The 26052-nt window shown below is 37.3% G+C and overlaps 3 protein-coding genes across 8 annotated transcripts; 1 reads left to right on the top strand and 2 right to left on the bottom strand.

Moving 5' to 3' along the window:
* Window positions 1-3506: 3506 nt before the first annotated feature.
* On the bottom strand, window positions 3507-7481 carry LOC112193342 (stromal 70 kDa heat shock-related protein, chloroplastic). The gene is made up of 8 exons (XM_024333447.2): window positions 6853-7481; window positions 5942-6194; window positions 5763-5842; window positions 5507-5649; window positions 5297-5395; window positions 4960-5149; window positions 4418-4816; window positions 3507-4257 (listed from the first exon to the last, which is right to left on the bottom strand). Exons 1-8 carry the CDS (start codon window positions 7366-7368, stop codon window positions 3844-3846), a joined length of 2094 nt encoding a protein of 697 aa, XP_024189215.1. The 5' UTR covers window positions 7369-7481; the 3' UTR covers window positions 3507-3843.
* Window positions 7482-10952: 3471 nt separating this feature from the next.
* Window positions 10953-16386, top strand: LOC112194233 (trafficking protein particle complex subunit 2). 6 transcript variants are annotated; one of them, XM_024334479.2, is made up of 7 exons: window positions 10953-11103; window positions 12917-12963; window positions 13619-13741; window positions 13975-14060; window positions 14163-14224; window positions 14527-14612; window positions 15978-16386. In XM_024334479.2, the coding sequence occupies exons 3-7, from the start codon at window positions 13661-13663 to the stop codon at window positions 16068-16070; spliced, it is 408 nt and encodes a 135-aa protein (XP_024190247.1). In that variant the 5' UTR covers window positions 10953-11103; window positions 12917-12963; window positions 13619-13660; the 3' UTR covers window positions 16071-16386. The 6 variants fall into 6 exon arrangements, with proteins under 6 accessions (XP_024190247.1, XP_024190254.1, XP_024190267.1 ...); XM_024334486.2 differs by having other exon boundaries at window positions 13581-13741; XM_024334499.2 differs by having other exon boundaries at window positions 13521-13741.
* Window positions 16387-16822: 436 nt separating this feature from the next.
* Window positions 16823-21475, bottom strand: LOC112194223. The gene is made up of 6 exons (XM_024334470.2): window positions 20931-21475; window positions 20486-20578; window positions 20030-20260; window positions 19389-19491; window positions 18273-18502; window positions 16823-17518 (listed from the first exon to the last, which is right to left on the bottom strand). Exons 1-6 carry the CDS (start codon window positions 21248-21250, stop codon window positions 17296-17298), a joined length of 1200 nt encoding a protein of 399 aa, XP_024190238.1. The 5' UTR covers window positions 21251-21475; the 3' UTR covers window positions 16823-17295.
* Window positions 21476-26052: the final 4577 nt, after the last annotated feature.

Below are 26052 nucleotides of genomic sequence, written 5' to 3'. Positions count from 1 at the left end.
ACAAATGCATGTAAATGGAAAAGAAGCATTGAAAAATTCAATATTAACTCCTTTTCTTCTTGCATGATTATCCAGCCAATAAGAATACCTGGACACATGTAGGTTTGTAAAACATTTACCTGCTCAATATTGACAGTAAAGGGTCCTTTTGATTGACACTGTGGGCAAGAACCAACTTAACTTCTGAGAATTCTAAAAGAATAGCCCCAAGACTGATTTGTTACAATCATACTCTACTTAATGCAACTGGGGAAACAACTCAGACCAACGGGTCACAACCCCTCCAGTATGAATAATGGTGTTCAAATGAATCAGCCTGCACATCATTAGAGCATGATGAAACTAAGCTAGCTAGATAAATTGCTTGTAATTGATCTCCAGACTACACTTATTCGCTGCAAATGCAACAGTGAATTGTCTCATATTATGAAATAATGTGATGCTTTATGTAGCTTACAGGACCCATTAAGATAAAAACCAACACACGGACTGCAGTTAGCAGGCCAAGAGAGTCTCACATCTAAAAAGAAAACTTTATATTAAAAAAAAAAATGAAATAATAGAATTGGAGATATCATCTCAATTCTTGTTAATTAGGATCAGATAAATGCACAAAATCCAATTGGGTGAAGGACTTGACTTCTATCCAGAGGAAAAAAAAAGTGTAGACACTACAAAATCTATATCAATATACCCATCAACAAAACGAAATTAAAAAACAGCTGCATGCTATTTCAGTTGTTGAATGAAAAGTTATAAACAAGACGAGGAAGTTGTTGTGACTGTAATAGTACTAGTCCCATGTAAATGTAAGTGTGAGCTGAGGAAGTAGTTGTAAGATTCAACCAGAAAAAAAGCCAGCTTTTTACCCAATTGAAAGAAAATACATGCCTTGATGTATGAAGAGGGGTTCATTATTGAGTTTTTTTAGAGACCAAAAGACAGGAAACCTGAAGCTTTGATAGATGCTACCACCAGTTTGTGAATTGATGACCTGAACACCCAAGAGACACCTTACCTTGCCACTGTGGATATTTATGTTCTTTATAGGAAAGTGATGTTTCATATGCTTCAAGAGAAGTTTTCACAAGCAAATGATTTTGGCACTGCAGTAGTTCAGGTTGCAACCTATACAAGCTTGAGAGTCACACTTGGTTGTCAAATTTTCCAGCAGTTCAACTTTGCAGTTTAAGTGATGATGAACATACACTAGGCTCCCTGCTGATTAACAGAGCTAGTGCACTTCTTCTGCTTATGGTCACACAGATTGTCCACATTAATAGAGTTGCGAACATTGGTCTTGAGCTCTGCACAGGTTTGAGAGTTATCAATTTCAATAATAACATGATTCATTCTAAACTATTGATTATGCCTTTGCTTGTCATTCCTGCAATTGTTTCTATCTTTGAGGATCAATATTGTTGGTATGTTGATTCATCAACGACAGAACATGAATCAGATTTTCTTGAGAAAGGAGGTGTAGAGAATGTGCACAAATAGGGTTAGTACAAACTCCAGATTGTAACAAAGGCTATAGTGGGAGTTGATTACAATTTGCAAGCTCCAACTCTGAAAGCAATGGGGCAAGAGGGTGTAGAAAATGGTATTCCACTTGTCTTTGCACCTAATATACTGGACAATAAAGAAGGTGGACTTATTGTAAACGTTGAAGATGTGAGAGATGATGTTGTTTCTTCAAAAACTCAAGGAGCAATTCCTCAGAACCATGGCCTCATAATCTAACCATTTGAGTATGTAAAAGTAAAGCAGACTAATCTTTAACCTTTATGTTATGCACAAATACTATACATTTTGTTGGTATCTTATCTTCTTATGTTTGCCTTTAATGGAAGCCGAACTCCTGTCAGGGACAAGAGACATGGCACACAAAGCCGACTTATGACCAGTAATCTATACAATTGTGAGGTAACTATCATAATCATACTATACCGTGGTTTCTTGAATTAGCTTTTCTTAGTTCCTTGTATAGTTCATTGGATTTGGCAAGTTATATGTTTCTTGATAATTTTTCATTGATTATCCAATACTAAATTCTGTCCACTGTGATATATTGGGATGAATTTAAACCTCTTATTAAAAAACAGAATATAACAGAAACTAGACACTTTCAATGATTAGTAGTTGACATATATCAGTTTAGGTGTATTTATAAGAAACCTAACCATTCTATGTAGGTTGTTTTACCTCTGTCATGAAATCAATCATCTTGCCTTTTTATCTTCTTTCTTCTTTCTTCCTGCTGTATACAGTGTGAAGGCAGCTAGAAGCACAATGTCCTACAAACTTTGAAATACTTAAATCAATGAGTCTTAGCGATCCAGTATGTCTTAGTTTGTGATGAAGTGCATCTGAAATGTTCACCTACCTTCTGTTTGATAAAATGACTCTTACTGTGGTCCTAATGAAAGTGTGCGTCTATCTGTGTGTCTCCCATGTATAATTAACAATCTGCATGCTAAACTATAACATTGAAAGCAGTGCTGATATTTTTTCTTTCAGCATTCTCATAAAATGGAGTTTCTATTGGTCATTGAAGAATGAAACCCCAATATATGATTTAGGCAATTCTCTTCCTAACTATCGTTTTCTGTGTTCAATGACTAATTTGATATAGCTGGTACAAGGAGTCCAGCTGAACCACCCAGATCAGCTTCTTTCATCAAGCAACACAGCCTAGCCCGAGTTTGTATTGGTAAATTTCGGGTCAGCAGGCAACAGGAGCACCCACGTTCTATTTGAGTGTTGACGGGATTCTATCTTAAAAGAGCTGCAGTGGCGCTGGAAATTCGAAAGTAACCTTCAATGGAGCAAGAAGAGTAAATGAATTTATAGCCGTCTGCTGGAAACAGAGGAGATGCAGACAAGCAAAAGGAATTTGGCCTATTACTACACTTATATGTACCATTGAAATGGTATTAACATATATCATTCTGCAAACTATTTATATAGTTCAAACATGCAGAAAATTTACATAGTTGAGCCGCATCCTTTCAAAGAAACAAATATTGGTTTTATTCACACTAAGAAGCAATTTTAGAGCTCTCAACACCGAAAATAATATGAGATAAGAACTTACCATGAAAGAGGGCTTGGAGTTTTATTTATCAGTAAAAGCTTTAGAAACAACTGTTCACTTCAATCACTAACTCGTTCCACACTACCACAACGAGAAACTTCTGTTGCTCCCAACTTCATGCTTGTCGATGAGATCCATATTACACAGGCCCATGGCCACCAAATAACAGGTACAATAAATGAGAAGAAAAAATATGGTCAATGACTTGCTAGTATTCAAGAGGCAAATCAAGTATCTCAGCTATCATCTGATCAGCTCTCAACTTGGCCATGTCTAGGGCTCTAAAGCCCTTGACAAGCAGATGCACTACAATGGATTCATCATTTCGCTCACACAAAAGCACCCGGGCAGAGAAGAAACGCTTGCAGGGGGATGAAAATAACATTGCGTTCCATGGAGTTCCAATATATGACGAAAAAACCAAAGCAATAGGATTATTATTGGGTAGAGAGAAGACACACTCCCTTAGTGAGTTCATTGTTCAGCATTTGAATGGACTTGCTGCTAAAACAATGTGCATGGATCAATCCAACATCTTGCTTTCTCACCCTAATCTAAATTCAATAAAGTAAACTTAACGATCTTCAATCATCTAGCAACAATGTATCTCATTCTCCATCAAAGCAAAAATGGCCACAATTAACCACAACCACCACATCGAATCCTGCCACAGTTGATTCTACTCTTATACACATTTACTGACCAAGAAATTAAACATTTAATGACTATCTACCCAACCACTGTGCTCACTTGCTGTCAGTGAAATCTGCATCAATCACATCTCCTTCAGGTCCCTTGCCTGATGAGGATGATGATTCTGCAGGCCCATCTTCAGCACCGGGTGGTGTTGGCCCTGCACCTGCACCAGGTGCACCAGGCTGGTTGTAAAGGGATTGTCCAAGCTGCATAACTTCCTGGTTGAGAGCAGCCATGGCATCCTTAATAACTTGGGTTGAACCCCCAGAAATCGCCTCCTTGAGCTCTCCAAGTTTTGCCTCAACCTTCTCTTTAACTGGGGCTGGAACCTTGTCTCCCAGCTCCTTCAGCTGCTTCTCAGTCTGGTAGACAACAGAATCTGCCTGATTCTTTGTATCAATGGCATCTCTCTTCTCCTTGTCCTCCTTTGCAAACTTCTCTGCTTCACTAACCATTCTTTGCACCTGTATGTTTCACGAAATTTTCAGATATAATTCAAGACTACAAACATAAATAGCTGTGTACCAAAGAGCACAACATGCATAGACTCAGTCTCCAAATCATACATCACAAAGCCAACCATTTTTCAGCTCTCTAATCAACTACATCAAATACAGTACGTACCTCATCATTAGGGAGAGTGCTAGCACCAGTAATGGTAATATCCTGCTGTTTGCCTGTGCCCTTGTCAACAGCAGCGACAGAGAGTATACCATTGGCATCAATGTCAAACTTCACTTCAATTTGAGGAACCCCACGTGGTGCAGGCGGGATGCCATCCAGACGGAAGCTACCAAGAGATTTGTTATCTCTAACAAATTCTCTCTCCCCTTGAAGAACATTGATCTCCACACTTGTCTGACCATCCGCAGCAGTTGAGAATACCTCTGACTTAGAGGTAGGTAGAGTGGTGTTTCTTGGGATGATCTTTGTCATGACACCACCAAGGGTCTCCAAACCCAGTGACAGTGGTGTCACATCCAACAATACAATGTCGCTTACATCTCCAGCTAAGACACCAGCCTAGAATCAGGCAAATAAAAGCAGCAGTAATCAGGTAGCCATAATAGTAACAGAAAAACCAATAACTATGAAAGCAACACAGTCTGAAGATAATAATTATACATGTGTAATGTTATAAATTGTTGAAAGAAATTATGTCCCACCTGAACTGCAGCACCAAGGGCAACAACTTCATCAGGGTTGACTGTAACATTTGGTTCCTTCCCCGTCAACTTCCTTACAAGCTCCTGAACAGCAGGTATACGTGTTGAACCACCAACAAGTATTACCTCATCTAGGTCTTTGAAGGAGAGCTTTGCATCCCTCAAGGAATTTTCAACTGGTGTTTTAACTCTGAGGTAAAATATAAAAGAAACATTCAGTATTTGGATTGCAAAATGTCCATGGATTAAACTGTTATAGAACAAGATTAAACTGTCATAGAACAAGAAGAATCGGGTAAAGATAGCACTAGAAACCTATTACAACAATAGTTCATACCTGTCAAGGAGATCTGAGCACAACTCCTCAAACTTGGCTCTAGTAAGGGTTGTCTCAATATGCTTGGGGCCATCCGCAGTAGCAGTAATGAAAGGCAAGCTGGAACAGAACATTTATGGCCAATAAAAGACTTTAAACATACGGAAAGTGACAAAATTTGAAGTATCCATCCAGTAATATTCAAATGTATCTCAGATAGCAGGAACCCACCTAATGTTTGCCTGTGTCAAAGATGACAACTCCATTTTCGCTTTCTCAGCCGTCTCTGTCAGCCGCTGAAGAGCTTGTTTATCCTTCAATAGATCAATTCCTTCATTTCTTTTGAAGTCTGTAGCAAGCCAATCAACAATCCTCTGGAAAACATAACCAGCATTATTAGTGTTTGTATCACTTCACCCAAAGGAGAAAGTCTTGATCAAAAGGGAGTATGACATCAGAGAGAATGAAAAAGAAAGCAACTCCTGACCTTATCAAAATCATCACCACCCAAATGTGTATCTCCAGAAGTCGATAGCACTTCAAACACACCATCACCAACCTCCAAAACTGTGATAGAAGAAGGACAAAGGTAATTAGTATAAGGTTTCAAATCAACATCGACACAGACGGCTAAAGGCAACATATCCCAGTAACAAACACCATTACCTGAGACATCAAAGGTACCACCTCCAAGGTCAAATACCAAGATAGTTTCATTGTTCTTCCTTTCAAATCCATATGCTAATGAAGCAGCAGTAGGTTCATTTATGATCCTCAGAACTTCCAACCCAGCAATACGGCCAGCATCTTTGGTAGCAGTTCTTTGAGAATCATTGAAGTAAGCAGGCACAGTTACCACAGCTTTGGTGACTTTATCATTTAAAAACTTTGAAGCGTCATCCACCAGCTTTCTCAAAACCTAATTCAGTGGTAAAATGAGATTAACATTAGCAAAACCAAAGCCAAAGCATTGTTTTCACAATAAACCAAATCCTATCAACAGAATCATGTAGTTTTATTCAACAAAAATATGTACAGAAATGTTTTAAGGATAAGTGACGCCAAAAGGTTTGTAACAATGACCCCTAACCCTAACACATAATGCATAAGAAAAAGAAACATGAAACAAAGTTCTATAATTCGTAATCATTCAGATAATCCATTGGCCACCAGAACACCATAAAGCTACTAAACCTGTGCGCAAATGGGTAGGAGAGCTTTTCCACCCATAACTGTAGAGCATTCTCTCCCAAAGACACAGGCTTCATACCTAAATCTTTACCAACAATCTCTCTAGCAACCCAAATACGCACTGGTATGCCAATTTTCCATCAGAAATACAACCCCCCCCCCCCCCCCCATAGTCTCGGAGTTGCTGCTATTCAATATGCAACTCTCCATACAACTCGGTTTAGGTAAGCAAACATGTATGAGAGCTATTCAAACCCATTACGTTACACTTTTTTCCCAGTACTAATACGACAATTTTCCACACTTGAATAATCAGAAACATACAAATTACCACAAAAATCTTATCTTGACGAAACTTGAACAAAATGTGATGTAAAAAATTATACCTGAGCAGAAATTTCTTCAGCTGCAAACTGTTTCCCAATAGCAGGGCAATCAAGCTTAACATTCCCATTCTCATCCCTCACAACCCTATACGAAACCTGCTTCGACTCTTCGTCAACCTCAGACATCTTCCTCCCAATGAACCTCTTCACCGAAAAGAAGGTGTTCTCCGGGTTCACAACGGCCTGCCGTTTCGCAATCTGGCCCACAAGCCTATCGCCGTTCTTCGTATACGCCACCACGGACGGCGTCGTTCTCTGCCCCTCGGCGTTAGTTACTATGGTGGGCTTCCCACCCTCCATAGCGCCGACGGCCGAGTTCGTGGTCCCCAAGTCGATGCCGACGACTTTCTCGTTGACTATGCGGAGCGGTCCGGCGCGTCGTACGCCGTTGGACCTGAGGCTGACGAAGCCCCTCAACGGCACCGTTTGGCCGAGTCTCTGACCTAAAAACAGCGTCTTTGGGGAGGCGAAGTTGGGGGCGGTGCCCAGGACGTTGATTTGAGCCGAGCAGGCCATTTGTGAGCGGAAGATTGGGAATTTAGGGTTTTGAGAGAGGTGGAAAAACCCTAACCCCTGAACTGAAAATGAGAGAAGAAGGAGGCTTTTGAGAGAGATTGGGTTTCTCTGAGATACAAGTGAGAGTAGATATAGGGTTGAGAGTGTGGGAGGGGTTGGATTACCTACAACAAGACTCGTATCTGCAGGCGATTTCTTCTCCGCGTGCCACCTCATCAATAAATCATCCAACGGTCCACAGTTTTCTTTGAAAAAATAGGTTAATTCATTTCTTATCATAACTAGAACAGTAGATTCTTGTCTCGGATCCAGCTCCTTCAGGACCAAGCAACTAGCCAAACTGACAAAGTATCACTTATTACAAACAAATTAAGCTCGTTTTCCTAAAAGCGATACTATAAAATGGACAAAAATTTAACTCTCCTCCCAACAATTCTTATCACTTAGAGAATTCAATTATTCTACAACTAAAAAAATTAAAAATTAAGTGAAAAGAATTTTTCTACACCGACAATACAAATGAACTAACAGATGTAATAGATATCAATTGTTGATATTTATAGGCAGTCTCATTTTAATAAAAATATATACTTAATGTTATCCAACCGTTCATTCATGTTGGTACACTGAATACTATCTCAAATCAAGTAAATCTTTTTTTTTTTTTGTCTGGCGAATCAAGTAAATTGAATAGCTAAGATCCATTTCATAGATAAAACAAGATTAAGAAGAGACGATTAAAGACAAATTGATTGGGAATTAGTTGGACAAAAGACACACAAAGTGCCTATAGATCGGGACGAACCCACTAAAACGGGAGGATTTAATAAAAAATAATAATAATAACTAAATAAAAAAGAAACACGAACCAAAATTGACACATCATATTTAAAAGAAATACAAAAATAAAATAAGAGTTTTGTGAGGGTGAATTTGTGATTTGGACCTTTGCAGCAAGACCCTCTTGATTAAGCAAGACTAGGCCCAAAATTGTTCAAAGGTTGGACCTGATAACGACTTCGTTGTAACCCGCTAGATGATAACAGCAGCTATTTGGCTTGATGATAACAGCAGCAATTGAATTAGATTTCACGAGAACAGAGCCTATAGGTGGATATGGTGTGGGAGCTAGATGCCTGGGAGTTTAGCAAAGAGAGAGAGTTCCAGCAATGGCATGATTTCTGGGTTTTGGATTAAGGTTGATTGGGAGAAATTGATGGCTAAAGATTCAGAGATAGAGATTGACCTCTTGCTTGATGTTTCTGGGCTGTTGTGGCTTCTTTTCCAACGGCAATGAACTCGCCTTTTATAGCGGAGGTAGACGGGGAAGATTTGTGCCAAGAACCAGAGGTTTTGAAAGGGTATTCTCAGTTTTGGTGGGATCATTCAAATGGTGGGATCATTCTAAAGCTTTCAGCTTTTGTTTTCCCCATGAAACCAAAAGAGTGAAAGCTTGCTCTGGCTATGAGGGTGAAGATTGGTGGTACAGGTATAGGACGGTGATGGGGATCCCAGATTTTGTGTTGCTATGATCTTTGAGGGTTCCTAATCCCCTAATTTCTGCTATTGTAAATTGTGATCACGAAAATCTAAGGGTTATTGGAAGTTGAAGCAGGATTTCGGAAGATACGAATTGGAAAACTTTTCCATAGATTCGGGCTCTTATCGGAAAGGGTGAAGCAATAATCCCAGCAGCAGCTTGATAGAACAACGTTTCTAGTTTGGGAAGAGGACGATTCCAACGAGTTTTGGGCTAGAGACTGGTGTAATGGACTTTGGGTAGGGAAGTGACTCTAGTGGGCTCTAAGTCTTGTTGGGCCTGCTTTCATCTCTCCACTAACCCATGTTAAGATATTGGTCCTTCAAGCATGAATTTTGGTTCCCAAGTCCAAAATTATCGATGGGCCTTATCATAACAATGGGCCTCCCATGATCCGCTACCTTCCACACCACATCCCGCCGTATAAGCCCCAAACGTAGCTTGGGTCTACGCGTATCGCATGGTAAATAAGCGTGTTGGCTCCTTTGAAAATGCATGTCAATTGTTTGAGTATTTGGGCTTCTCGTATCGCTTGCTAAATAGAGAACTTCCTTTTGACGTGAAATGGGCTTGCTTGAAGGCCCAATTAGGTTACGAGGTTGATGACTCGTTCCCTTTGCCTGGCACTAATTAAATTTGAACTTGTGGAAATTTGGGTATCAACAAGTTTCAATAGAGAAATGACGTTGTTGGTTACTCTTCTATTTTGTGTAGTCGGATCGGAGGCATCGCTAGCTCTGAAGAAGAAGAAGAAGAGCAATGGCAACGACGGTGTGTTTCATTATCGTGAGCAGAAACGACATCCCCATTTACGAAGCTGAAGTGGGATCTGCGGCCAAGGTATCTTTATCCTTGCTTTCAATTGAAATTGAAATTTTGTGATTGATTCCATACTCATCCACAATGTCAATGCCGTTCTTTGATTGGAGATTTACTTGATTTGAGATAGTATTCAGTGCACCAACATGAATGAACGGTTGGATAACATTAAGTATATATTTTTATTAAAATGAGACGTACTGCCTATAAATATCAACAGTTGATATTTATTACATCTGTTAGTTCATTTGTACCGTCAGTGTATAAAAGAATTTTTCACTTGATTCTTAATTTTTTCTAATTTGTCCGTAAGTGAATATGAGCAACTTTAGTTTCCTCATATGCACAAAAGCTTCAGCATTGAAGGATCGGTCTTCCTGGTTGTATGAACATACATCTGATATCGATCAATATCATTTTGTATGAACATACATCTGATATCGATCAATATCATTCTATCGACTGACATACGAAATATGCTGCACTTTTGTCGAAGAACACACACGACAATAGCGACAAAATATTTAACAACTGGGCGAATCAAGAAATAAATAATTCTCGAATCAGTAGATTCGAAAAGATGAAGGATATGGCCAGCTGTAACATAGGCTGAAACCACCAAATCATTAAAGCGGTCTACTGCCTTCAAATAACTGCACCATTTCAATTATCAAGAATGAAATGCTTAGTAATAAGAGTAACAACTAACAAGTTAGAAGGTTCAAGAAACGAAATGTACAGAACAAGTGACTGACATGGCACTGGTAGTCCAAGCAAGGTCCTGAACAATATCCAGAGCTGCATGTAATATGAACTGGTGAAGCTGAGCAGCATCTTCTCTCTGTAAATCAATTCTCAACTCAGTACAACATCTCACCCATATAAAATCAAGCAAGGAACCTTGAAGAAACCCATTTCAGATAATTGAAGAAGTGAAGAAACCCAGTTCAGGTAATTGAAAAAGAAGACAAAATTGGCTAAGTAAATCGAATAGCTAAGATCCATTTCATAGATAAAACAAGATTAAGAAGAGACGATTAAAGACAAATTGATCGGGATGAACCCACTAAAACCGGGAGGATTTAATAAAAAATAATAATTTACAATATACTAAATCTCAGTTGCCCGGTTTCCTGTTCATCACTGTGCACAAAGTGGAGTGACGCTTTTGCCCTTATGTTTCTCTGATTTACGGGATGCCATCGCTTTATAATCAAGTCAAATACACGTAGATTTCGTTCGTGGTTTCTAGAGGAAGTACAGTCGAAACAGGGAGAGCGAGAAAGAGACCGAGCGAGAGTGGTGATTTCATTTTGCTGCGAGGGGAAAGAAGATCTGTATTCAGATCGGTGGAGAGAAAGCGTTTTGTATCGAAGGTATTGTTTCCCAGATTTCTATGTTTTTTTCGTTTTTGTTGGGGGTTTTTTGTTTTCTCTTTTGATTCATGTTATTGACTCTGGGTTTTCGGAAATTGGGAATTGAGTTTGATCACCTTTTACGGTTAGGGTTACTGAATTGGGTTTTTTTTTTGGGTGATTGAATTTGGCTCTGTAATTTCAGAGTTTTGATTCTGAGTTTGTTCTGTTTATGCTTAATTGAAGAGTTGGCTAAGATTTAGTATCTGCCGAGGCCTTTAAGTATTGTAATAGCAATATAATTTTTTTTTCCAAATGTGGTTCAGTGCTGTGTTCATATGGTAGAGGAAGAAGAGGAGTAATAGATATGAGTTTGGTTTGGAGAGTAGGGATTGCAGGTTGGGAAATTTGTGTTTTTTGCTGTTGTGTTCTTCTTCTTTTAGTTTTGTTTGTGCTGGGGTTAGAGATATAGGTATTTGAGTGGAATGGTTTTATCAATTTTGGTAACTTAAGAACTTTGTATCAACTTTGGTGTTATATGACGATCATAATGAGAACGAATTGGGATGTGATGGTGGGATTATATATATATATATATATTTGGTAATATGATATTATAAGCAGCAGCAGCATATTAATTGTTACTACTGTAAGAAGCAAAGATTTTCACTGTCTGCAATCTACAGTGTGTCAAAACTTTTATTAGGAATGTGTTTCCAAAGAGGCAATCTTTTTCCAAAGCTTCTCTTTCTAAGTTGAATTTGAGTTTAGGTTTTGGTTTCTCCAATTTTGGTTATAGTTTTGAGTTTAGGATCATGTTCTGGACTTTGCCTTTTGACTGATACAGATTGTGATCTTTTGAGTACTTTGTTTGTCCTGCACTTTGCAATTTTGATGGTTGATTGAAAAAATTAGAAGATAGAGATTTCAGTTTTTTTTTTTTTTTTTGGTTAAAAAATTTTCAATTCCTTTTATGTTCTTTTTTTTAAGCTGAGTTCACTGTTTTCAATTGTTCATCGGACACGGGAAATGACGTAGCTGTCCCTGGCTTTGGGTTTGAATCACAAAATTGCTGTAGGTGTTTTTGGGGAGTCAGAAAATTGCTCTGTGTGTGTGTGTGTGGGGGGGGGGGGGGGGGGTGGTTTGGGGAGAGCATGTACTAAAGATGAGTTGAGATCGGGGGTGGGAAATGACGTGGTTGTCCCTGCTTTTATTGACGTAGCTGTTCGGTATGTGGGTGAAAATGTGAAATCCCTAATGCGGTGGACTTTTGTGCGAGGTAGAGATAGAGATAGGTGATATTCAGGGAGGATAGAGGCTGAAACAGGTGAGAGAGGGATCTGGGTTTTGACTAGAGTGCTATCGAATTTTGTGAGAGGTAGAGATAGAAGATAGAGAGAGGTGATATTCAGCAAGGGTAGAGGCTGAAAGAAGTGAGAGAGGGATCTGGGTTTTAAGCAGAGTGTGGAAATTTCTACTTGGTAGGTCAATGTTTTCTATACTTTCTGTTTGGGTTTTGGTGGAAATTTGTGATTACATATTTCAATATATGTGTTGGCCTCTCTGTTATTTGTGTTGAAATCTCTGTTATCTGTTATCGGTACCGGAATTTCTGATCTCGGTGTTTTTGGGTTGGATTAAAAATGTGTTATTTTTGTTTTTGGATGTTCTTAAGTTATGTTAGATTCTGATTTTTATTGGGTTATTTTTTTTCTGAATTTCTCAGACATTAGATAGTGGCTTGCTTGATTTGACGAATTTTTATATGTCTTCTGTGATTTCATATGATTATACTACTTGATCTTATTGTATAAGAAGTGAATCTATTTTTCAGGTAACCTAAGGGACGTGAGAGTTTAAGCCCCTGAAAAACTAGAACAGGTTTGATTTCGAATGAAACTGTTTTGCTATTATTGTTTTCTGAATTTTTATGTGGTGCAGTTTTTACGTAATTATCTGCTGTTGTTAGTTTTCAAATGATGTGATTTGTTATGTTCTGCAAATTTTGTTTGCCGTTTAGTTTGATGTGTGTAGTTAATTGGAGTGGCTTGAAGGGATAACTTTTGTTTTTAAGGATTTAAAATTTTTCATTAATTTGTATATGCTTTTCATAAATGTTTTCACTATGTAGACCTTTGCTGGATACTGATTAGTTTCCTACTATGCGCTAATGATGTTGTCTTCAATTTTGTTCGATTAGAATCTCGGGGATATGTGATGATAATTGTTTCTTTCTGTTAGGAACTATTTATGGCAATTATGTTTGATTAGAGTCCAGTGAATCAAAATAGTATTTGATTGGTTCAGACTTGCAATTTGTAATATCTAAATATTTGTTGTTACCATCATATCTTTGATGTGTTAGTCTTAGGAATATGATTTGATCTTTTCATGATATTGTTAGACCCCAGAAAGTGAATTTAGTTTAGGCTTGGCAGATTCAGTGTTGACACAGCATATTTAAAAGAAATACAAAAATAAAATAAGAGTTTCAACAGAGAAACGACGTCGTTGGTTGCTCTTCTATTTTATGTAGTCGGATCGGAGGCATCGCTAGCTCTGAAGAAGAAGAAGAGCAATGGCAACGACGGCGTGTTTCATTATCGTGAGCAGAAACGACATCCCCATTTACGAAGCTGAAGTGGGATCTGCGGCCAAGGTATCTTTATCCTTGCTTTCAATTTCAATTGAAATTTTGTGATTGATTCTAAACTCATCTACAATGTCAATGCCATTCTTTGATTGGGAACCTTAGCCAATTTTGGTCTTCTTTTTCAATTACCTGAACTGGGTTTCTTCACTTCTTCAATGATCTGAAATGGGTTTCTTCAAAGTTCCTTGCTTGATTTTATATGGGTGAGATGTTGTACTGAGTTGGGGATTGATTGACAGAGAGAAGATGCTGCTCAGCTTCACCAGTTCATATTACATGCAGCTCTGGATATTGTTCAGGACCTTGCTTGGACTACCAGTGCCATGTCAGTCACTTGTTCTGTACATTTCGTTTCTTGAACCTTTTAACTTGTTAGTTGTTACTCTTATTACTAAGCATTTCATTCTTGATAATTGAAATGGTGCAGGTATTTGAAAGCAGTAGACCGCTTTAATGATTTGGTGGTTTCCGCCTATGTTACAGCTGGTCATATCCTTCATCTTTTTGAATCTACTGATTCGAGAATTATATATTTCCTGATTCGCCCAGTTGTTAAATATTTTGTCGCTGTTGTCGTGTGTTCTTCGACAAAAGTGCAGCATATACGAAAATGTCAGTCGATAGGATGATATTGATATCAGATGTGTATATTCATATGTTTTCAGTAGTTCCCCAATTCATTGCTGCTGTTACTGTCTAGACTCTAGAGGGATAGGTGTTTTCATTTTGTTTATGAGCTACTTTGTTTTGTGAACACATTCCACTTTGATATTTTCCTTGACTAGAAACACATACACGACTTATGCTGCTTCATGACTCCCGGAATGATGACGGGATTAAGAGCTTTTTCCAAGAGGTTCATGAGCTTTATATCAAGGCAAGTTACTCCTTACCAGCCCCCTTTCTAAACTTCCACGTTACAGTTCCATGATATGTTCTTAAAGTATGACAGACATGTTCTTTATGCATTTCCGCACGTGTATTATAATTTCTTATCCTGTAGCCATAGGATGGTAAGAAATGAGTATAGGCAGGTTATGTATGTTCTTCCATGCCATTCTGTAATTACAAAACTTTAAATGTCAGATAACCATGTTTAAATAGTACACACTAATTGTCTGATGAAAAGTCCTGTCATCCTAAGATACTATGTACTTACATTTCCTGAATTAATTTGGTTCATTCATGATGCATAGATGAACACCTGTTCTGTGAAGACCACTTCAAGATCAATGTACACTAGGAACTAAAAATTGCATGGGAGAAAATATAAAATAACAGAAAACACATGGGATTCCAATTAGTGATTGTCATCATTGGCCATGTTGAGGAGAAATACCAGCTGGTGGTATCTTGGCTGAATCACACTTCAATTCCTCCATTTCGCATGCATCCCTTTTGTTTGCTCAGGATAGATCAGGATCCATATTTTTTGTCATCCTTCAGGAATTCTTGCTACCAAAAATTTAATCAAACTGGGAACTGTTTGGTCAGTTGATTACTAGGAGCATTCTACAAAGATTAGATGACCAAACAATTTTTGAATTGAGCTGATTTTTTGCAAGGATAGTTATCAAAAACAATCTAATAGATGTTCAGCGTCATGATTGAATTGCATTGCAAGTTGGTTGGGGTGAGGCTATCCCAACTTTCTTATCAGAGTATGGCTCTTTTGATGAGGACTCTGCATTGGCAGATAATTTTCTTTGTGTAAAGTCTGCTAGAGTTCAGCTATGATAAGTGATAAACAAAGGTTACATTTTTATATTTGTTTGATGATAGAGACCCGCGGAGTTAATCCTTTGATACACATAATAGGTAACACATAGGTTCCTGTGTAAAGGGTCAGTTTTAGATCCCCCATATTGTTTTTGTCTACTATGCATACCTTTTTTTTCTTTTTTCTTTGAAAGGCTTTGCACATATACTTGCAAGATTTTAGCTCTATAATATAATACAATTGTAGAAATATAGGGTATCCTGCGTTCTATTTTGTAGCACAAGTTTAAGATATCCTTTCTTGAATCAGGGGTTTCTCTAAATGCACTTTTTGTTCTAAAGAGCGTGTAATACCTAAATCTACAATGAGAAACCAAATTACAAGCTGCCAACGAAAAGGACAACCAAAAATAATAGTTGATTATTGTGATTCACTTATGAGGGTTATTAAATGAATTTTACTGTCCTTAATTTCCACTATATAGACACTGGTTATTGACCAGAGTTGTTTGTGAATTTGCAGACTCTTCTTAATCCGACCTACTTGCCTGGTTCACGAATAACATCATCACATTTTGATACCAAAGTTCGTGCCCTTGCACGAAAGTATCTGTAGGGCTCATGCATCTTGCAAGTGGACAACCTCTTGATTTTATTTCAGAGTGAGGTCGAAGTTTCCAAATACAGGGTATTCGAAAGTCTTTTCCCCATATTTGTCCTTCTCAGGATTTTTCCTCATGATTGTCACTTGTAAACTATTGATGTTATAAAGATCTTTAGTTCCCCATATTTAGGGTGCTTGTGTATTACAAACCTCTTGCGTATTGTGTGCATACAAATATCCTCACGGATTGATGATTATTCTGAAGTGGTGCTGCATATATCTGTTATAACCAATAAGGTTAAATGCAAGGGGATTTAATTGAAACTAATTACTACTTGAGAGTTAAATATCAATTGTAGAGAACATATCCCAAACACACCCAGCAGCACATTTTGGTTGGATACATAATTTCAAGTGAAGTTTTCATATGCATTTCAGGACAAATAAAAAAGAAAAGCCTTATGGGAAGACCAAGACTCAATCAATTGATTTAAAGCTTTCAATGACCGGAGAGATCCGCCTGGTCTCACCGAACCATCATGTGCTGAAAGAAAACTTGAATGCTTATATGACTTTCGAACACTAATTGGCAACCCTATTATAGGGTGTTAGAATGGAGTCATGGATAACAGACTGATGAAGCCACCATTGACGTGCGATGATGATGAGGCTGTGCTATTGATTATTTTCAAATTTGAAGCCATCATTTGATGTGTCGGTTGAACTTGTTAAAAAAAAAAAAAAAAAAATTGGGACAAGCAGGATTTTCCTTTGTAAATCGGGATCAAAGATCCAATATTACACAAAACACAAATGAGGTATCTATAAAGATCCCCAGAAAAAAAAATAATAATAAACAAATAAACTTGAGCATCTATGCCTAGCTCTCTAGGCTCTCTTTGTACCATATAGTATAAAGTCCAAGTTAGTGCAAAAATGTCTGGAGTTTGGAGATGTTCAGTAAAGAACAGTCGGAGATCGCTACCTCATTTACATCACAGGAAATCAAGAGCATATACAACGCTTCTCTGAGTTGCCCCCTCCAAAATACAGATAAACAGGGGATAGAATTGGATTGTAAGGACAATAATATTTTGAGCCTGCAATCTTCCCCCACCATATTGATTTCAACAGGAAGCTTGTGTGGCAAGCCATGTGAAGCTCAGCTGGTATTGCACAACTAGAGTGAGCACTGCCATTAAAAAGTGCGTTGGGACCTATTGCATAAGCAAAATTTTCAGCTTCCCTCTTCATCCATGGTGTAGACTGGTATTTGCCAGTTCTTGGTGTTCTTCTTGGGGTCGTCCGTAAGATGGAGATCTGTATCATCTTCTTTGAATGTGCTAATGAATGTTTTAGCACCCATCCAGATAAGCCTTTCAATCATGAACAATTGGTAGTTATTCTCAATCAAGGGTTCCAACATGTGGCTATAATTTGATGAGTATGCCAATTTGTATCTGCATATACAGGTCAGCAATAATCATCAGTATCAGCTGGGGCGATTACTTTGAAGCCACAGAGACCTTTAGATTGGCTGAGTTATAAAGACAATTAATAATAAATGGGTTAAACTAAATTAATAAATGAAAAACAGCACTATAACCCAGTTGATACTAGAACTCAATAAATAAAACTCCCCTTCTTAAATAAACACAAAAAAGTTGAGACTGCTTTGTGAAACTCAAATCAGTGTTGGTACTTCTAATTAGGAAATAGTATGTGGAGGTACACAGAGTGCCAAAATATTCAAAGTTCACTGAAAATGCATATCTAGAGATAAACCTCAGAGGTAAGGACAAAATAGCCTGGTCTAATCCTCATGACATGATCAACCATGTGCTCTAACGCCTATTCCAGTATCGATTAACTTAAAAGGCTCATAAATTACTCTGTCTAGTATCAGTACCAACTGTTCAAAAGTTTGCACTAAGAAACCAAGTCAAAAGTTCTTGTCAAATGCATTTTACTCACTAATCTTAAATCATCCCTACTGAGGATTCTCAGTCAATTGCTAAACATGAATAAAAACTTAGATCTCATAGAAAACCTAGCAGTTCCTGATGATTTCTTAGGTTGGTGGTAACATGCTAGAAGTAATAACATGAAACAGTGTGAGGAGCAGACCATAACATTATATGCATGATACATTGTTTATTCTGGCAGACAAACACACAGGTTGATGGTGCGGAGAAATGCCCAAGAAAGATGTACCTGACTGAGAGAGGTGAAAAGAATCCTGGTGTCCTTTCATTTGAAGCAATGTAAAGAGTTCGTCCAGGTGGGACCCATTTTTTAATTCTGCGGAGAATAAACTCAGGGCGTGTGTCCCTGTCCAGATGAGGTGAAAGGGTCCTCTCAACACCATTCCTGTCCCTCCTGGTCTTAAGTCTATCTCCACGACGAACATGAATGGCATCATAATCACCAAGGATTGCCTTAATCTGTGAAAATAATTTGGTCAAAGTCTGTAGTAGCACCTGATAAGCTAAATGCTATAACAAACTTTTATTATATACTACATATTACAAACTTAAGCAAGACAGAAATATAAATGAGTTTTCAATCTCATATAAGGTTGATTACATCTCAACTTTTTATTCCATGAGGTTGACTACCACCACAAACTGTAACTTTCTTTTGATGCTGTTGTAATCTGGATTACATAAAAGCTCAAAATCACATGTCCAGTTCAGCTATTTATCCCTGGTCTTCATAGGAAATTCTTGTTTTATATTATGAAAATGACATGTATCCCATTTCATTTGTATTTACTATCATTCTCTTACGATTTACACTCTTCCTCAACTTGGAATTTCTTTTTAAATTTTAGTTTTATTGCCCTGAACTTGATGAGTTGCAGCAGTCTATTATTTTCTTTTTCTACCTTCTCACATGCACAAAATCACAAGTTCTCGGAAATTTTGTTCATCAGCATTCATTTTTCTTTGACAAGTGATCTAATACCTAACATCTTCAAGTTCCCAAAGTTTCACTAAGAATGAAAGAAGATACTTGATATCCGACTAAGAGACGCTAAGAAGAGAGCAAATAAGTTAAGGTATCCATAATAGAGGCAACCATCAAACATTATAACAGATTGGAGAGACAATCAAATAGTTCCCAAGAAGAATTTCAGCTTTTGTTAAAAAACTAATAGACATGCGGATAATTCAGTGCCAAATTCTTCAACATGTTCATAAATAGAATCCATATATCTCAGAATCATGATGCACGAATAAGCACACAAAAGAATGAGCAATCATGAAGAAACTTTATGCAACTCTCAGGTGTGAAAATAAGACTTCATGGGATTCACATGATACATACCTTCTCAGCTGCATTCCTCAGTTTCTTTGCTGCCCTCGAGGGGAGAAAGGAGTAGGGCAAAATTAAAGCACTATGGTTGTTTCGATTCTTGCACTCGGCAAACCTATATGAATACGTAATTAATTCCTCAAGAAAGATTGAAGTCTGACTAATACTCATAAACTTAACCAAAGGTAGCATACTTGAAGAAACACATGTCAATATTTTCTGTGCTAAAAGAAATACCACAGACACAAACCAAATGAATCGAACAGACCTAGTCAAACCACATTATGCAACAGTTTACAAACCCAGATCCTATCTTGACTTTGAAACTCCATTGTCAATCAACATTGACTCAGTTAATTTATAAAAGATGAGTTAACAAGAAACAAGAGCTATAGGTTCATATCTAGTGACTCTATAACTGGTCAAGTGGTTATCTAAAACATAACTAAGACATTAAACAGGGGGCCACTGGAACAGGGTTGGCTCTCCAGGTCAGGATATATAGTTATATCTTACATCAACCAATAAACACATTTATTTTTTCTTTGGTCTAAAATACATTTGTTCACATCTCATATGAAAAGAAGAGGTTTCCCCCCAAGGAACAAATCTTAAAGATATAGAGGCTAAAAGAAAATGGAATGAGAACTTACCATGAAAGAGGGCTTGCTGTTCTGTTTATCAGCAAAAGATTTGAGAAACTACTGTTTTTGAGATCAACACGACTAACTCGTTCCACATGAGAAACTCCTCTATCTCCCAACTTCATGCTTGTTGTTAGCACCTGATACCACATTTTTGAATCGTCTAAAATTACTGGTACAGTCTTCGATATGAAGTCCATATCATACAAAGAGTCCATGGAACAAGAGTTTGCATCCCAACTACCAAACAAAAGGAAAGGCAGTTCACATTGTATGTTATATGCATGCTAATTAATAAAAAGAGTGTATACAAATAGATTATGGGGGTAACTACCCATGTGTGAATATTATATTTCTCAGAAGATTAAACACATGAAGCAAATAATTAATACATTTTAGGTAACAAGTATAAGTCTTCCACAGACCAAAAAAAAAAATAAATTAATTAGGAGGTAAACAACTTACTTTTCTTCTGAACTTGCATTATCCGAGTGATGAAAGATCCCTTTCTTATTGTGTATTGGATTGATGCACATTCTGGAAGGCATTACAAAAGTCCTGCACACAAGATTACATAAAGTCACCGCCATTCAGTAGATTAACCAGGTTTCGAATCTAGATGAGCGTTCAATTACAGGGATTACTTTAGACGACGATTATATCACAAGAACCATCCTAACAGAAGCTCACATAAAATCACTACATTTCTGCCTTGATGGCTTTCTCTCCTACCTTGTTCACTCTCTTCTAGTCTATTCTATTCGAACACAAACCTTCTCTTGTTCTAATACGAATGTACCTATCTTTCGAAACCCAGCATAACCTTAGTATAACAGCAAATTGTCCGAAATAAAGCATAAACTCGAAAAAAGCAAACAGAAATCAAATGGAAAAGTGAGAATGTAGGTACCTGCGGAGGAAGATGGCTTCTTCAAGAGCACAGCGGAGGCTGGACTCTTGGTGGGCGAGGCCCTCACAGGACTGGCAGTGCTTGCCGGGGCAGTCGATTCGGGTACCCCAGTAGAGGTACTTCTCGTGGCTGTGGTTGATCAAATTGGGGACAGTCTGTAGGGTTTTGAGGGAGGAAGAAGAGAAGGCATTGGTGGAACTGAGATAGGAATAGAGGAAGACGAGAGCAATTGCGGCTATGCAGATGGCGAGGAAGATGATGGGGGAACTGGGCCCAGATTTGGGCTTTGGGGGTCTTCTCAATCCCATTGGAGACAGCATTGCTTGTTATTGTTTGTCTCAACCCTCTGAACTCGCGTCCGCATCAATCCTGGGGGGTGGTCGGAGCAGTGGAGAAGCGCAAAGGTGGTGTTGGGTGGGGAGCGGCAGTGCAGTGGGAGCAGGGTGAGGGTGATTTGGTTGGGTTGAGATATCTATTTCCCAAATTTGGAATCCGTAGTTTATTTCTTTGCATCTGATTTTGAACCATCCATTAAGTAGATTTAGATTAATGTTTGATATAGTTTGATATAGAAATATAATTCGAAGCTAGTCTACCAATGTATAGAATTAGTCTAGCTGTGAATCGAATTAGTCTACTTAATATATCGGTACATATGTCTACTTGGATATATGAAGTGAGAGTGAGAAGTATATGGAGCGATGCAAACACATCAAAGGAAAACAATGAAGCCAAACAACATGCACCGTAGCATTTCTAATTTTAAAGAGTAACCTGAATATGACTAAATGCCTTACGAACATAACTAGAAGCCAAAAGGTCAAAAACTGCACTGCTTATATCAATTCAATAGTAAAATTGTAATAGCAACCGTAACCGTAACCAAAAAATATACCCAATATTTGCCTGTGTTGTGTTCTTGGATATATATATCAGTACTTGATAGACAAACCATATTCATAAATAAAAAATCTTTACTGTCCTCTTTACCAAAAAAAAAAAAAAAAAAAGGAATAATCTATACTAATTTTTTTTTGAAATATAATCTATACGATAAATGAATTAAATAAAAGAAGGGCAAAAGCGTAATGGTACAAGCAACTGTGAGGATTATACGGACGGCGAGGATTACACTAACCGTTAAGGTTCTCCCACTAAAAGCAAAAACTGTTTAGCATTTTTCATTCTCGGTGCCTCCATCCATAGGTAGAATTGTAGAAGTCGTTCTCCTCCTTCAATGTTCCCCTCATAACGATTGCAAAGATCAGTGAAAGGTATATTTTTCTTTCTCTATCAATTATGCTGGATTTCGCTAAAAGTTCGAGAGGTCTACCAGGACATTAATTTTCTTCTTGCACTGTTCTTCAATACAGGGTAATCCATTCTAAGCATGTTAACATTCTTAGTCTTTTGCTTCAATCAATGCACCATATTTTTTTTTAAAACCAATCAATTCAGAAAAACAATAATCCTTGCATATAATTTAGTTCAGGAGATTAATTACAAAAGAAAACAAGCAATCCAATAATAGAAATAAACTAGAAAACAATACACACTCAATCATTGATAACACCAATCACTCAACAACTACAACCCACGTCATTTACACAAAATCATCATGCAGATCATCTCACATATCACCACACTGGTTATCACATAATATTGTTTCCTCATCTCCAACAACCTCAAAACAATAACTAAATTATTTTCTAAATATTGCTTTCTCAACTCAAAATAGTCACCAAAATCATGTCTACTTCTTTCAACACTCAAAGCCGACAAAACCGTCTTTTCTTTCTAAATTCATTTATTTTCCTCAACATCACATTGCACAACAAATTAAACTGAACACAATTCCACCATGGTATATATATACATAGTCATCCACTCAGGGATGCCACTAATACCAACTATAATTCACAAATACAAAACCCGTGAAAAAATCATTTTTATAATAAAACTTCATTTTACTTACCTATGAACCATAGACGATCAAGTTCATATAATTTAAAACAAATATTTTATTTCTGAAAATGATTTAACAATTAAACAAATAATTATGAATAATAAAGTAATTCCGTTTATAAATGAACCTCATGAGATTTACTAACCTCTAAATCCCGCTGCGTCTTCTCTTACAGCTGAGATAAAGTACAGAACACTCTCTGTCAAACATCTAAGTAAAATAAGGTCTCAACTTAGCACACGATTTAAAAATGAAAGTGGTTACAATTCAAACCGAGCATTTGAACCCAAAACCGAAGATTTCGTCAATTGAGATAAAATTTCCTCCAAGACCTCTCAAGCTCTTCGGAACACTTCTAGGATCAATTTCTCAAAATTATAAGACAATCCAACGGTCAGATACTCAGATCCTCACGGATCGCAAACTGAAAAAAAAAAAAAAAAAAAAAAAAAAAAAAAAAAAAAAAAAAACCCTGAAATTACGTAAATCTAGCATGCTTCAATTTATCACAGAATGACCTCATGATATATCGACAACCTCGTATCAACAAGCAGGTGACAACCACGTTCAACCTCGTGTGCCACCACACGCTGCCGGTAATGGTTGAACATGGGTTCCACGCGCTGCCGGCAACTCCCAAATTGGATCATGATACCTATGCAAAAATCTTCCCCACAACATGTGCAACAACTTTCACAACTACACTGAAGTCAGATTATAAGCCATTTGGCTGAAATTTACCTCGAAAGGAAAGGGGCCGATTGAAACCCTAGATTTCAAATTCAAATCTTCGATCTCCACACTTCAAATTGTTTCAAGCCGCTTGGAGGGAAGAATCTATGTCTTCTGGGCTTCAAAAGCCCTCAAGAATCATCGCCGGAGGTCTCCGAAATCGTGAGTTCCGACAAAGCCTTGACGCAGAGCCGCCACAAAGCTTCTCCTCCTTGCTGCACCTTCTACAGCTCGAATCATGCAACAAGGCTACCACAGACTTGTGGAGGGAGGTGAGATGAAGAGATTGGGACCTGTGGCGTAGCCAACGGTGGCCGAACGGCTGAGATATGGCCTGAAGAAAAATCGCGGCGATTTCCAGTTGGGAGAGAGAAATCCGGATCGGGTTTCCTTTTTTGGAAACTAGGTATTTTTCTGATTTTTTTTTTCTAAATTTTTCTATTTATCCAAAAAATGAAACTTTTCCCGTTGGCGATAACTTCATCATACGAACTCTGATTTTCGCGTTCCGCTTGTCCACGAACTTGTATCGACGCGTTCTACGACTTTTGTGAAGTAAGTTTTCTAAGAAACCCAATGAATAAAAAGTCAAATTTTTGACCCCTCGAAAATAAAACGTTTCGAATAATTATTCGTCTGAAATAGTTCTGCTCTACCCTCGAACCACGAAATCGTTCTAACGAGTACTTTATTAATTTTAGGAAATTCTAAGAATTTCCTGAAATTAAAAAAGAATTTCTGGGGTATTACTCCTACAACCTGATAGCCATGACGTTAAAATACCTTATAGCCATGACATTATATAACATACCTCTAGAATTGGTAACTCATAAATCACATAGTAATGAGGTATCTAAAACTATATACCTTTTGACAATTTATCGGAAAAAACTCATAACATAAAATTTATCAGAAAAAACTCATAACATAAACCAACATACCTCATATCTAGACCTAGAAAAATACCATGTTATGTTTGTGTCATATTAAGTTTGTTTCATATATTTATCATGAAACATAATAACAAATCATTAAGCTACCGCGTGGAGGATGCTAGAACCAAAACCGAACTATTAAATTTAGTGTTAACTGTTAAAAACCATTAAGACCCTTAAAGAAAATCACTAAATCGTAACTTACAAAATCTTATAAATTTAGTGTAACATAAGAATCACATGTAAACCTTTTTCTTTTTGAAAGTTGAGAGTTGAGGTTGTTGTCGTGAGAATTTACAAAGAGATTACGATGAATTAGAGAGATGCATTAGGGTTTCTAAAATATATCAGACAGAGAAACTCAAATTTACAAGAATACCTTTATACTATTGGTTGTAATCGTGTTAATGGTTAATACTAAACCAAACCATAAAATTCATGTTCTTATCGTGATGACTCTATATGGAACCAAAATTATAAACCTCAAACCAAATACTTATAGTTTCATTTGTGTTAATGTAATGCGCAATTTTACTGGTTCTCCTCATGTCCATGAACATCAGTAAATATGATACCTTTGGAATATGTACACAATGAAATCCATTGCACAAGAAACATAAATTATATAGTAATGATGCCACGCCCCGAATTTCATATAAAAGAATTCAAAATAGAAACACGATAAATTAACAATCCAAAAAGAACATTCAGGAAAATTTTCATTCAAACTAAGCAACAAAACAAACCGAGCTCACAACGTCAATACCGACTCATTATTTAAAGTCATATATTACATTATAGAGAGATTACAAATTAAACTAAACAACAATTCAATAAGTAAACACACCCACCACACTCCCTATATAGGGAAAGACTAAAATCAAAGTACACTTCTAAGTCCACGCTACGACGAAGGTTACTCGTTACTCTCACATGCAATAATGCCTACACTATGGAATAGTGCATCAGGTTGAAACAACAAACCTGGTAAGCTTTTGCAAGCTCGTGTGAGTAAACCCTATTAACCACAAAACACCTTTTCGACTCAAGGCCAACAAATCAACACAATGGTTATTTTCCAAAAGCAAAATCCTTTTCTGTTTAAGTGAGCACAAGTCACCACAGTGACAAACCAAATCATTTGAAAGCTCAACAACAAATCAAAGAAATCACTCATTTCCTCTCGACAGGAAGCATTTATCACCACGACGACATGATAAAACATTTCTCGACTCACTACAAGTCTCATCTACAATTGCCCTCCCAAATTGAACTAAATAAAACCAGTAATCCCTGCTTAGAAAATTAGTTTAGCAGATCACCAAAATCATAGTAATCCCTGCATTTAGTTTAGTTTAGGAGATTACATTAAAATAAAAAAATAGAAATCATAGTAATCCCTGCATATAGTTTAGTTCAGGAGATTATGAAAGAAACAAGCAATTCAATAATAGAAATAAACTAGAAAACAATACACCATCAACCATCG

This window comes from Rosa chinensis, chromosome 1 (genome assembly GCF_002994745.2).
Source record: "Rosa chinensis cultivar Old Blush chromosome 1, RchiOBHm-V2, whole genome shotgun sequence".
In the NCBI taxonomy this organism is placed as follows: Eukaryota; Viridiplantae; Streptophyta; class Magnoliopsida; order Rosales; family Rosaceae; genus Rosa; species Rosa chinensis.
Note: the sequence above shows the minus strand (reverse complement) of the source record. Positions and strands in the feature narration are given on the sequence as shown.